The sequence below is a fragment of the Cornus florida genome, unplaced genomic scaffold (genome assembly GCF_030987335.1).
Source record: "Cornus florida cultivar Cherokee Brave unplaced genomic scaffold, ASM3098733v1 CherokeeBrave_3.0.0_Hap2_Chr01, whole genome shotgun sequence".
Lineage (NCBI taxonomy): Eukaryota > Viridiplantae > Streptophyta > Magnoliopsida > Cornales > Cornaceae > Cornus > Cornus florida.
Genome location: NW_026775571.1, coordinates 84800483 through 84812787, shown reverse-complemented (window position 1 = coordinate 84812787; position 12305 = coordinate 84800483). Strand labels below are relative to the sequence as shown.

The 12305-nt window shown below is 35.6% G+C and overlaps 1 protein-coding gene and 1 long non-coding RNA gene across 4 annotated transcripts; one reads left to right on the top strand and one right to left on the bottom strand.

The window, feature by feature from the left end:
• Positions 1-624: 624 nt before the first annotated feature.
• LOC132303876 (uncharacterized) lies at positions 625-12305 on the top strand. Of its 2 annotated transcripts, XR_009481416.1 has the most exons (3): positions 635-931; positions 1009-1088; positions 12092-12305. It is a non-coding gene; the product is annotated as an uncharacterized LOC132303876 (long non-coding RNA). The 2 variants fall into 2 exon arrangements; XR_009481409.1 differs by lacking the exon at positions 12092-12305 and having other exon boundaries at positions 625-931; positions 1009-1211.
• Positions 1960-7784, bottom strand: LOC132303864 (ankyrin repeat-containing protein NPR4-like). 2 transcript variants are annotated; one of them, XM_059801310.1, is made up of 7 exons: positions 7652-7784; positions 6430-6855; positions 5771-6250; positions 5532-5687; positions 3897-3974; positions 2900-3327; positions 1961-2813 (listed from the first exon to the last, which is right to left on the bottom strand). In XM_059801310.1, the coding sequence occupies exons 2-7, from the start codon at positions 6839-6841 to the stop codon at positions 2118-2120; spliced, it is 2250 nt and encodes a 749-aa protein (XP_059657293.1). In that variant the 5' UTR covers positions 6842-6855; positions 7652-7784; the 3' UTR covers positions 1961-2117. The 2 variants fall into 2 exon arrangements, with proteins under 2 accessions (XP_059657301.1, XP_059657293.1); XM_059801318.1 differs by lacking the exon at positions 5532-5687 and having other exon boundaries at positions 1960-2813.

Here is a 12305-nt window from a genome sequence, read left to right as displayed (position 1 = left end):
GCTACAATGCCACTTGTCACTTATTTTGCGCAAGTGTTTGGCGTTTGGCTCATAGTGTCATTTGCCACTTACTTGGCTAAGTGATTGGCATTCGGTTACAATGCCACTTGCCATTTATTTTGCGCAAGTGTTTGGTGTTCGACTCATAATGCCATTTGCCACTTACTTGGTTAAGTGCTTGACGCTCAGTTACAATGCCACTTGCCACTTATTTTGCGCAAGTGTTTGGCATTCGGCTTGTAATGCTTTGTCATTTACTTGGCTTAGTGCTTGGTGCTCGGCTACAATACCACTTTTGATATCCTCAATTTTCACATTAGAATTTATAAAGTGGTTTGGTCATGTGCACCAGGGTCATATAGTTGATATTGACAAATAAAATGAGTTGGGATGATAAAAGAATAACTCGTCAATTTACGTGGGGTGGAACAAAATTTAAAGGAAAATGATTTTTACATTGGATAGTTGGAGTAAATTGTTATATTATTTTTTTATTTAGTCAATTATATAACAAATAAAAAAATAGAACCCTTTACTTAATTATATTTGGTTTAAATAATTAATTAAAAATTAAAAATTATTTAATTAAACAATTTACTATAAATGTTCAATGTGAGTAGCCTTACTCAAATTTAAAACTAACATGTAACCAAGTTTTGTGACCAACCAATCTCTAAAATTTGTAAATATAAGTAAATCATTTGTTTTCCTTATTTTTCAAGTTGTGTAATTGAAATGGCAGTGTAAAAAAAAATGTAAAATTAAACAAAACTAAATTACCAGAAACAGTAGAATTTAATAAAGAACGAGTTCGTCTATGATGTGCTTTTTAGGTTCGCACTAAAGTGAATTTGATGATGTAAGTTGAAGTACAGAACGTCGACCGGAGCTCCGGTGGACACGGTCAATTCCATCCTACGCCGTCCGACCGGTAATACACTCCCTTTCTTTCAGTTTTTCTCTTTATAGCTCTCTCTGCTCACTCATTTTCTCTGTCTTCTTTTTAAGTTATGTACTTTTGAGAGGCTAGGTTTCCGATTGGGGTTAAATCGCATCTGAATTGGGGCAAAACCGGAGCTCTATCTGCGGTATTATCTCTATACGCGCGCGCACACACTCCCACTGACATGCATGTGCAGATTTTGAATACTCTGTCGTACTATTTTATTTATTTTGAAAGAAAATTTTAATTGATTCTGCTTTATAGATAACATGATTTACTGTTGTTTGATACATATTTTAGATTTTCTTTTTTCTTCATAAAATTTGAGTAATTGGGTACATATATTATATATCATATATATATATATATAAAAGAAAATTCATTGGTATTTTTACCGATTAAATCTTGATTTAGACCGTAACAAACCAGTCACCTGAACCTAATAGCCCGAAATAATGCTAAACTTTATTGTTTTCTTGATAGGAGGATGGAAGGATATTATTCTAGGGAAGGGAAGTTGGTTGGGCGGAAGGAAAGAAAAGTGGTGGTTACTTACTCCTTTAGTGAACTATTGACACCTTAAAGTTCCATTTAAATTGAAGGATTTCAAACGAATGGATTTAAGATAAAAATATTTATATATATTTCAAATAACAATTTATACGGAGTAACATCACCTTGAACTTCAGAATCCAACTTTCGATAGCCAACCTTTTGCGTAAACTCAAATCCCTTGATTTGAAATCCATTCATTTATCCAAATGAACCCTAAAGTGGTGCTCACTTGTCTCAGTGTATTGCTTAGTCATAGGGATAGGGTTGAATTGTTGAGTCTGAATCTACGAATTTATCTTGTGTTAATAAAATAACCAATGAGATGGAAATGTAATGTGGTATATTTGAAGGGTAATGCAAAAGTGAATCAAGATAAAGTTATCCCCCTCTTTCTAGCATGGAAGGCATGCCACTAGTTCAGGACCTCTTACTTCACTGTTACGCTCTTGATTGATGAATTATCCTAAGTTTGAACAGCATAGATAATATTGAGATGGCCAAGTTATATAGAAGTAAACACGATATATTTGAAAAATATTGTTTTCCCACAACTTGGATTTTTCAATATCAAATCATTACAACACTTCACATTAAGAATAATGTTACATTCTAAAAAATCTTATACAGTCAGGGTGATATTCTTTTTCTTTCCCCGGTAAATGAGTAAGTTGTATAGATGACAAGGGTGATATCCCTTGTCAAACGTATAAATCTTATCTTTACTTTGCTGAGGAAAGATTCCTGACCCATAAGTAGAATGCATCATGTCAGCCAATAGTGGGAACTGCAAAAATGCAAATAACGTTACTGGAATAGCAGTAGCTAGTGCCACAGGGATGACAACCCATGCCAGTTGATTGCCAAGTAGAACGAAAAAGGTTGCACTAAAAGCAATAAGCATTGATGCTATAGAGAAGAAGAGGGTTGTAAGACCAATAATCAACCTCTTCGGTAAGGACTCAAGGAAATCTTCCTCAGCATATCGTGAAGTGAGGATAAATAAAAACATTAATATTGAAGTAACAGAGGAAAATAGTGCAGATGCATCTGATATGGTAAAAATTATGAATGACTTGGCTTTAAGAAAGATGGGGGCGCCTTTGTTACTGTTCCCTCCCGGCACTGTGAAAATTGCAGCAAACATCACTGTTGTAATAAGCGTAGCGACGAGCATGCATGATGAGGCAGTGCCCTTCATCCACTTCTCTCCTTCTTCGACCAATTTCTTATGCTCCTCAGTAAATAACATTTGGGGTGTTTGACCTTTTGTGTTTTCCATCTCTCTGTATGATGGTAGGACATTCTTCTCCACTTCCTTTGAATGTTGAGAAGAATAAAACATTACTAAAACAAAAATGCATTTTAAATGAGAATAAAGTTTTAAAAAAGATTAACCATTACCTTAAACCATAATAATTCTCGTTGCATCTGAAGTGCAGCACCAGAGACAATATTAAGTCTATTTGAAGGAGCCAACTTTCCAGCCAGGTGTAGCATGTTATTACCGTTTGGGTCTTTATAAGCAGAAATTAAATCTTTATGTGCTCCTATGCCATAAATAAGTTTGAATATCTTTTCTTGGCGATGCATAACTGCAATATGAAAGATGCTTCGGCTTTGCTCATCTACTTTCCAAATTAGATCAGGATAGGAGCGCATAAGCTCAACAATAAACTCAAAGTTTCCAAACTCTACAGCAACAAATAATGGTCGTGAAGGGCTTCTAAGTAAGTCCCCCATATGTGAGAGATCCAATAACAGAGCTTGCTCCCAAAGACATTTAAGCAACTTTAGGGCTGGCATGCTTCCCTCTCGAACATCCCTTGTTCCTAGAGTTGGAAGTAAAGCTAAGTCAGTCCATGAACAAGTGAAGATGTAGATAAGAAATCAATTTTGTGTCATATCTATAACGTCTGCTGTGTGACAAACTAGTCTAAATCTTTTTTCTTTTTCTTTCTTTGGTAAGTGGCTAGGTGCCAAGGTAGTCTAGTTAAACAGAGCAAGATTGCAATTCCTGGCACAACTTTTGAATTTATATTTAAACCTAATGGATTCTGACCCAAAATAGCATATGATTATTATTTTTGGGAAAAAAAAAAAAAAAAAAAGTCATATTTTGTTGGAAAAACCAAATTTGATAAGTAGGAAGGACAATACACTACCAAAAATATTTCAATAAATTTGAAATTTTTTTTTTTTTTTCTGGAAAAAGTACTGAAATTTTTATTCCAAAAAAAATCATATCTGAAATTTTCATATTTGTTAAAATAGTTTTATATTTATGTTTGTAATGTCCCGTAGAAGATTTTGATTTGGATTGCGAAGTGACGAAGTCTAACAACAAGCCATAAATGAATCATATGAGTTCTCAAGAGACATAAAGATAGAGAGAACAGACCTTGGGAGTTTTTGTGATTCTGGTATTTGAACAAGCTAGGGGTGTTACCCGATGCATCAGGTGTTTGCATGTGGATCCCTTCAAGACAAATAAAGTTGTTATATTTTCTGAATACAAACTAATGATTTTGATTAGCCCATGTTACTCAAATTTATAGAAGTTGTCCATTCTTCTTCCTATTCATATTCCTATTGTCTAGGTTGTTCAGTAAAGCCTACTCTCTTGGACTATCTTCTTACCATGGTGTCAGAAACTGTATAGGTCAAATTCTTTTTCTACATTTTAGTCTCAAGAAGACCACATTGTCCTATTCAAATGGTATTCGGGAACATTCTCCATGCAAGGAGACTAATGGGAAAAATAAGTATCATACAGGAAGTCTTCCTTGCACAAGTCTTCCTTGTTCTTCTTAGAAATACTTCCCTTCTAACCCCACATTTTAGTGCCCCTATGGTGCTTTTTCTCAAACAGTAAAAAAGTCGGTGTGTCTTGCATTCTGAGTAGACTTTGACTGACACCTTACAAATCCAACAATTTTAATGATAGACTTTTGTCTCAGGATGCAACTGCCATAATGAAAAGTGTCCAAGGGAGCCTTATCATGAAGAAATCAAAGTTTCAATTTTGAACAGTTTCAAAATATTCTTGGCTTCCTTGTCTCAAATGTTTCTATATTCCCTCCTCTTATAATTATTCAACTTAGGCATTCTTTTATTTAAACTTGTTTAATGAGGAGGGATGTCTTCTATGTCAGGTAGTCTGCCACTCAGCTTCCTTCCCTTGTGATTTTTCCATATTGATAAAGTGGCAGTTTTCTGTTCTGGGCACCTCATCATCTAATGTTAGTACTACTATTTTTTGCTAAACCTGTGCACGTCAGTTTTTAATTTTATTTTAATTTTCTTTAATTTCTTTTTCCCTGTACAAGTCAGTTTACTTGAGCACAGATTAGCTGGTGGTGCTTTAGAACCTAACCAAGCAACCACTTGGTACAATGGCAGCTAGTACATGTCGATCCCTCAACTAGAACAGTCAACCACTAATCTCTGAAGATTTTCAACTTTACTATTCAATTTTACCATCATTTTCTACTTCAATTTCACCATTAGATTTACCTCTTCTCTGTCGCTATTTTATCCCTCATTGTATTTTTTGTTTTATGTTCTAGTTTCGAAAAGAAAAGAAAGGAAAAGGTCAAAACAAAAATTTATAAATAAACAGTATAAAAGATTTCAATCATAGAGATTTCTAATCCAAAAAGTTAAAACTCATTGGCATCCTGATTGAGTTATATTTCTTGCGGAAATCAATATAGCAACTTTGCAAACTATTTTAGAGCCTAAGATAGGTGAGCCTAATGTTACGTTCTTGTTTGTTAAGAAATCAGGCTTGCAATTAGATTTAGCCCAGCAGTGGTTTTACATTCACCAGTGACAGTGACAAAGTGAATCTTAGAGTTGTGTAAAACATTATGATGATTATAAATGTAATAGAAGCAATCTATTATCTACCTTTGTCATCGTGGCTTTCGGTGTTAACTCCCATGCATGCCCTAGGTCAGCGTTTCAAGACCAGTAGAGAGAAGAAAGAGAACCCAAAAAAAAAAAAATTTATAAATGTAATGGAGAAACTAACATGGATATATACATGTCTGCCAGATTCCTAGCTGACTTGTGCTAGAAAATGCGGAAGGCTTTCGAGCTAAAACATGAAGGGCTGTCTCGCCATTTGAATCCCTCTCAATGGCTAATTTTGGTTCGGGCAGGACCTGGAGTATTTCCAAAGATACATCTAAGAATAGCAGGTTAGAGTTGATTAGCTTGTTAACAGTAGTTTTTCAATATGAAAGCATGTAAAGTATAATGTAGTCTTACCATACAAATCAGATCTGATGGTAGCAAGAAGTAGTCCGATATAGTCTTCCTTTGTTAGATCTTTATCATCAGTGACAGAGTAGAGAAATCGCACCATGTCCCTGTAACCAAACAAAGCAGCCATGTGGAGTGCTGTCACTCCGTTACTACCCCTCACTGCCGGCAAATTTTTGTTCTTTTTCACCATCACCTCTGCAATCTTTTTAATTCCTGATGCAGCAGCAAAACAAAGTGCTGTATTGTCGAAGCAGTTTTGCATCTCTAAATCTTTTGGATCCATCAACTTGACCAACTCCTCCACAAACTTGGTCTGTTTGGCCCCAGCTGCAATGTGAAGGGCTGTATCCCCTCGTTTCGTGATCCTAGCAGCTGGTGCATATGGATGCGATCTGATGAATTCATTAGCCTTGTCCCAATCACCTGTGAGTGCAGCTTGGTATAATGGCACATACATGGTAAGATTTGTGGTTGGTTGAGCCCCTGCCAGAAATTATACAAGCAAGACAATCAAGTCATGACTTATGCTAGTGATATTAACAAACATAACAAGTAAGTTTCTACCTAATAGCACATTATGCTGGTACACAAATTAAAAACAAGTGATGAACGAGAAAGAAAGAAACTCATAAAACCGAGAAAAGACTGAAGAATAGACTTACCAACTTGTAGAGATGAAGTGGGATACATTGGCGATGGAGGAAGCAAATCAAGCCGGATTTCTCCAATGACAGAAGTGATTAGGTCCTTTAGTTCTTGAACTTGATCAGGGGACATATGAGGCGGGAATGTTGTTTCGGCTGAATTGAGTATGCCTTCTAGTATTTTAACTTTAGGATTGTGGGACAGTTTGTCTGGGGAGCATGACAGGACTGAAATGATTAGGACTTTTAGGTGTTGTAGTCGAGCATCAGCATATATAGGAGACACATCATCTGGGAAGCATGACTCAACTGAAAGAAATGGAAGAACTTGTTTTTCCTTCTCCTCTTCCCAAAGTGAAAGAAATGAAAGAACTTGTTTTTTCTTCTTCTCTTCCCAGAGTGAAAGAACTGGTTCCTTCTTCTCCCTCATGTCTTACTCTCAATCTGCAACAAATATTTCAAAAGATAAAAAAGTGAAATGATTACAAATAACAAGCATCGATCTCAGAGCAGGACAGGGATTTATGTATGCAAACAGTTGAGCGCACAATTTATAAGGGATATATGCATCACTGTGGCTTACAATTCTGTCATTATATGTGTAGCTCTCAGGTTTAGACAAAACATGTTAGTGGATATAAGTCGAAAGTACGTACTATGAAATAATTTATTATCCAGTTGTTGAAGTTCTATGTAAAGGCATAATGTAACGAAGACGACGATCAAATAGTACCATATATAAAAAGGCCCAGTGGTAATATATGATTTTTAATTAAGTAACTATACTAACTATAAAATATTATGAATTGTTCATTTAATTGATTTTAAATAAGTCAGTATCTTGCTCACACCAAAAAATAGAGTTGCAATTATAGTTAAAGCTGCAGTAGAAAACCAAAATAACTATATATATATATATATATATATATATATTTTGGGTAATTCCAAAAAACTAGTTATAGTAGGCTTCTTCATATGTTTATAAAACATCTACCCGAGATTCCATTTTTACACGTTAAGAGATAAAAAAAAATAAAAAAATAAAAAACAATTGAAAGAAGATGTTGGATTGTACTATAACAGTAAAATAAACTGATAAAATGGAAAAGATAAAGGAAATTAATCGCACAGCAAAAGAATTGTTATCATATACAGATCAGAATAAATAGACAAGCCTATATATATATATATATATATATGATAACAATATATATATATATATATATATATATAGTGTTACCTGTTGCGTACAATATATGGCTCTCAAAATCTGGTGACGCCTCTTTAAGTAATACAAAGGAAGAAAGAGGATGTTTAATGTAGAGTAGTGATGAAATTTTGAAAGAACACGGCAAAACCAGAGCGCACTTGGGGTGTCATTATATAGACAAAAGTTAAAGCTTTCTTTATATTAATCATTTTTTAAACTTTTGTGGAATCTTCCAAATACGCGTTAGGCTAGACGTGTGTGTGAAACGGATTTGAAAGTCAGATCGTTTACATGCTAATCTTTGGTATTGTTGGTCCATTGCGAGGAAATTATTAAGCATTTATGTATACTTTTTTTAAATGTTTTTAAGTTGGTCAATCATACGTGTCTCATGTGACCAATAGTATACAGAGTATAATTGAAATCACAAGTCAATCAAATGATAATAATGTCCCTGGACCAGGAGTATCATATACATCACAAGTGTCATCAACTAATTTTATTTATTTTTAAAATTTATTATTAAAGACAAATTCCACGAAAGGCATTTCTGGTGAAATTTTCATTTTACGCGTTCGTGTAACATTATCCATGTTACATGATTTCTAAAATTAATTATTACTTTTCTAAAATTACATGGTCCATGAACAATGTAACATCGTCTTATTCATTTTCTTTTTGCGTTCGCTCCACATGTGACTTAGCATATTTATACTGAAACTTCTATTATCATTTCCCTAATTTGCATTAACCTTCTCATTAGGCAGGACATGTGGATGCAATCTGATGAATTCATTAGCCAAGGTCAATTAATTTAAACATTTAAATATATATATCAGTCCAAGGTCAATTAATTTAAACATTTAAATATATATGCATACTGAAAATACAAGATTTCGTTTCTTCTCTCTCTCTCTCTCTCTCTGGCCTTTTTTCCACTTTCCACCCGTCATGGTCTATTTATAGGCCATGACCTTTTTTGCAGTTAATCAATTACATTGGGCTTATATCCGAAAGCTCTCTTCCTTCTGGGCTGGGTCTTGCAATGGGCTTGACCTTCCTCGGTGGACCCCCCAGGTTCGGCCCATTCCAGGGTGCTTTGGCATGGATCCTACTTCAATCATTCGACCCGATCTCGTTTCCGCGATCCATATCCGGCCCATGCCACTTGCCGCATCCTCAACTGCCCCCATAATTACCCCTTATTGATTAGGGGGTAATTATTAGAGGCTGCTAATGATGACCTGACGGCTCGAGGAGATCGTGTGGGAGAATGGACGGTTAGATCTAGGGGTCGGCGCTTCGAGATTCAAAAAGACAACCCATCGCTTTCCTGACTCCTCGGCTCTTGGGCTCATCTCGTCTTTATAAGCTCCATTGATTCTCCATCGATCCTCTTTACCGTCTCCATCTCACCTTTTGCTGCTTGAATCCTCTCCGGCGATTTCTTGCGAAAGATCTTCCTTCCAGTGGCTTTGCAATACTCTCTGCCGTTTTCACTCTCTAAGGTTAGTTTCATTTGCATTTTTCTTTTGGAAGACTTCTTTCTTCTCCCCAGAATCCTCATCCACTCTCACCATGACAGTAGATCTAGACGTTCTTCGCATAAAACTTCACCTTCCTGACGATGTAGAAATTAGAAACTGCCCCCGGGAAGTGAATATTAGAACCGGTGCTGGCCTTCTTCCCGGCGAGGCCCTGTTTTCACTCCTCCACCTCAATCTCCTTAGATTTCCTTTACATCCTTTCTTTTGCTATGTTTTTAACAAGCTAAATCTTTCCCCTTTACAAGTAAACCCCAATTTCTTTAGAATTTTATCCGTTATGCTACTCCTGATTCGTGACAGAGGTCTGGATCTGGACCTCGTAGATCTCCTCCTCTGTTACAAGGTCATCAAGATCAGAACTGACGAACCGTTTTACCACTTTTTCCCCATTGAGAAGAGGTCTATCTGCACGGATAAGATCAAATCTGAGAAGGGTTGGAGGAAAAACATTATTGGGGTTAGGGGAGCCTGGTTCTCTCCAGCTACGGAGGATTTCCCTATCCCGAGCGCTTTCGGAGAGTGCTCTGTCTCTTTTTACAAGAAATATAAAAACCATAAGAGTGACTGTAATACCCCGTAGTTTAAAAAGGGCTTATTTAAATTAAATTAAATTATTTCTGTATATTTAATGTGATAGTTATTCATCTATTATTGTGTATGTTAATGTATTAAATTAAATTAATTTAATTGTGCATGTATTCATATTTTATATTTATTTTTTTTATTTATTGGTAAGGTTTGTATTAAGCAGTATTAGTTACTTAAAGTAGTATATTCATATGGTAAAGTATGATTATGATTGTAATGTATTCTTATGTAAATATAAAATAATAATAATAATAATAATAATAATATTAGTAATACTAATAATAATAGTTATAATAATAATAATAGTATTAAATCATAAGTCATGATGAAATTAGAGATTAGGATAGGATTTCATTAATGTTTATGGGTAGACTTGAAGCCATATGGTTAAGAATGTGGTTACATGACTTGAAGCCATATGGTTGGGAATGTGGTTAGTTAAATGTAAAATTAGATATTTGTAATATTTATATTATATAAATTGTATATAAATTAGTTAGCCTACCTTAGAAGGAATGGACGGGAGTTAGAAAAAGTTATAGCTTTCAGTGAGCCATTGTAAAAGTATGGAAAGGAAGAGAGAGAAAGAAAGGAGCTTGGACCGGTGTAAGAGAAATTTACCCGACTACGCGCAATCGGCGGATTTATTTTAAATCCAAAAGGCAAGTTGTTATCTACTTTTCCCCTTTGAATTAATAAATTAATTGTTTAGTTTATTTATATGCATAGAGACCAGGTTAGGAGGTTAATAAATTATTAATTTTAGTTTATTAAATTAATGAAATTTTAATTTTATGGGATGGTATATATTTATTTATTATCCTATGAAATTATTAAAGGCTGAAAATAATTAAATAAGTCTTTAGGGATTTTTTTTAGAATTTTTTAGATTTTTTTGGGGTTTTTCTGTAATTTCCGGCGAGACTCCGGCGAGGTTTCCGGCCACCGGATGTGGGGGAGATGACCGGTGTGATGCGGCGTACTTTAGGGTAGCGTGCGCGCGCATCCTGGGCCTTAGATGAATCTGATTGATCCGGTGCATCGCGGTCCATGTTACCGCGGTACACCCGGATCATTGACCCTTGGATTAAGTAAGATGAGATGAAGTGATCCTGTGTAGCGCACCCACAGCAGTCAATACAGCCAACCAACCAGGAGGTGCCACGTCTGCAGGAGATTTAAATGCGCGCGTGGGAGAGCGTGCGCACGCGTGGCTGATGCCAGACGCGCGTGGAGGCGCGTGGGAGAGTGGGGAAGGTTGGGCTGCGTGTGGGGAAGCTTAGGGCGGCGCGTGGGGGCGCGTGAAGGGCCCTTTCAGCTGCTGGAAATTACCAGACTACCCCTAGGGCCATTTTTGTGAATTTCAGAACCTTAAACTTTGATTTTTAGGGCCTGTGTTTGTATTTACGGGTTTGACAGGTCACGAAATTATTATTTTATTACCCGTTAATTATTCTTATGGCCAATTAATCTTTTCTAAGCATTTATTGGCTCGTTTACAGTACGGATATGAATGTGATTCATTTAACGACATTGTTAAATATAGATGGTGTTATTATTTTATTAAATGGTATTAATCATTACTTTTAAATTAAATAATGCCATGGTTCTAGTCATATAAATTATCCATTTTATATTATGGAATGTTTATACTGTTAATCATATATAAACCATGATTATTATGCTGTGTGCATTTCAGAGAATAAATGGACTGTTTTAATTATGTCGCATTTATATTATATGGATGTGTTGCCATATAGAACCATGTGAGCTGGCTAATAAGTTTCGACTCATTTGTACCTTATGCATTCGTTGCTATAGACAGATGTGTGGCTGTCGGGGTATGTGGTTTAATATTATTAGCATGTGTTGCCTAATTGACATACTCAGTATATTTATTATTGGCATGTGTTGCCTAATTGACGTACTTAGTATATTTAGTAATATTATTGGCATGTGTGAATTGACGTACTCAGTATATTTAGTAATATTATTGGCATGTGTTGCCTAATTGATATGCTCAGTATATTCATCAGTACATTGAGAGGTGTTATCACTGTGTAGTTCGTTATAGTCTGTGTTGTCAGTATCGTGCACCATGTATAATAGCTGATTTCCCGGGTAGGAAAAGGCGACACTTAACCACCTAGTGTGAGTCTAAGTGATCACCGTCTATTCTGGTTGAGGTCATGTTATACATTGGATAGTTCCCTTAGGATGTATACAGATATAGTACTCATCCAATTCATAATGATTAATTTATTTGATTCTCTGATTTGGGTCATAGTAGAGAAGACTTGCTCGTGGGGTTGACCCACCATTGTTGTTATTTCAGGATACGGTCAGTACTCGTTCCAAGGTTGAGGTTAGCAGTGTGGGACCACCATCCGAACTCATCTACTCTTACGATCCAGTTCAGGGTAGAAGTTTTATGTATTACTTCAGTTTCAGTTTTTATTTACTTTTGACGTTGAACTCTCAGGTTTATATTTAGGGATCCTTGACATAGGATTTCTAAGTTGTAATGGAGTACTGTATTAAGTAAAGGA

Excerpts from the sequence above, each read along its gene's own strand:
- LOC132303864 (XM_059801310.1), bottom strand. The coding sequence starts at position 6,841 with ATGAGGGAGAAGAAGGAACCAGTTCTTTCACTCTGGGAAGAGAAGAAG. Across the intron at positions 5,688-5,770 it reads CATCAGATCTGATTTGTATG|ATGTATCTTTGGAAATACTC; the intron begins GTAAGACTACAT and ends TGCTATTCTTAG. Across the intron at positions 2,814-2,899 it reads GAGAATTATTATGGTTTAAG|GAAGTGGAGAAGAATGTCCT; the intron begins GTAATGGTTAAT and ends CAACATTCAAAG.